The following is a 494-nucleotide window of genomic DNA, read 5'->3' on the forward strand; positions in this document are numbered from 1 at the left end:
CTGGCCGCCCGCCTCACCTCGCCCCAGGACACCCTCAGCGTCGTCACCGCTGACCACTCGCACGTCTTCACCTTCGGCGGCTACACCCCTCGTGGGAACCCCATTTTTGGTGAGTCCCTGCCATGCTGTGAGGGGGAGGGGGGAACGCCTTGGGGATGTCCCCGTCTCACTGACGGTGTCACCGCCGCCAGGTCTGGCCCCGATGCAGAGTGACGTGGACCGCAAACCCTTCACCTCCATCCTCTACGGCAACGGCCCCGGCTATAAAATCGTGGCGGGCGAGCGAGAAAACGTCTCCGCCGTGGATTTCGGTGAGTGCATTTGGGGGCAAACCCCCCCGAAATTATTACAGCATGGTTCAAATTAGCGCTTCTTTAAAAATTATTTGTATTTTTGGCTTTTTTTTTGTTTCCCCCTCCCAGCGCATGCCAACTACCAGGCGCAATCGGCCGTGCCGCTGCGCCAGGAGACCCACGGCGGCGAGGACGTGGCCG

General features: G+C 60.7%; 1 protein-coding gene across 1 annotated transcript in view; it reads left to right on the forward strand.

The window, feature by feature from the left end:
• Positions 1 to 494, forward strand: part of ALPL (alkaline phosphatase, biomineralization associated) — a 9,309-nt gene that overhangs the window by 8,452 nt on the left and 363 nt on the right. Inside the window, 3 exon segments of the mRNA XM_009646565.1 lie at positions 2 to 109; positions 192 to 311; positions 423 to 490. Coding sequence (XP_009644860.1) covers positions 2 to 109; positions 192 to 311; positions 423 to 490 — 296 coding nt within the window.

This window comes from Egretta garzetta, unplaced genomic scaffold, assembly GCF_000687185.1.
Source record: "Egretta garzetta isolate BGI_Z169 unplaced genomic scaffold, ASM68718v1 scaffold69, whole genome shotgun sequence".
NCBI lineage: Eukaryota > Metazoa > Chordata > Aves > Pelecaniformes > Ardeidae > Egretta > Egretta garzetta.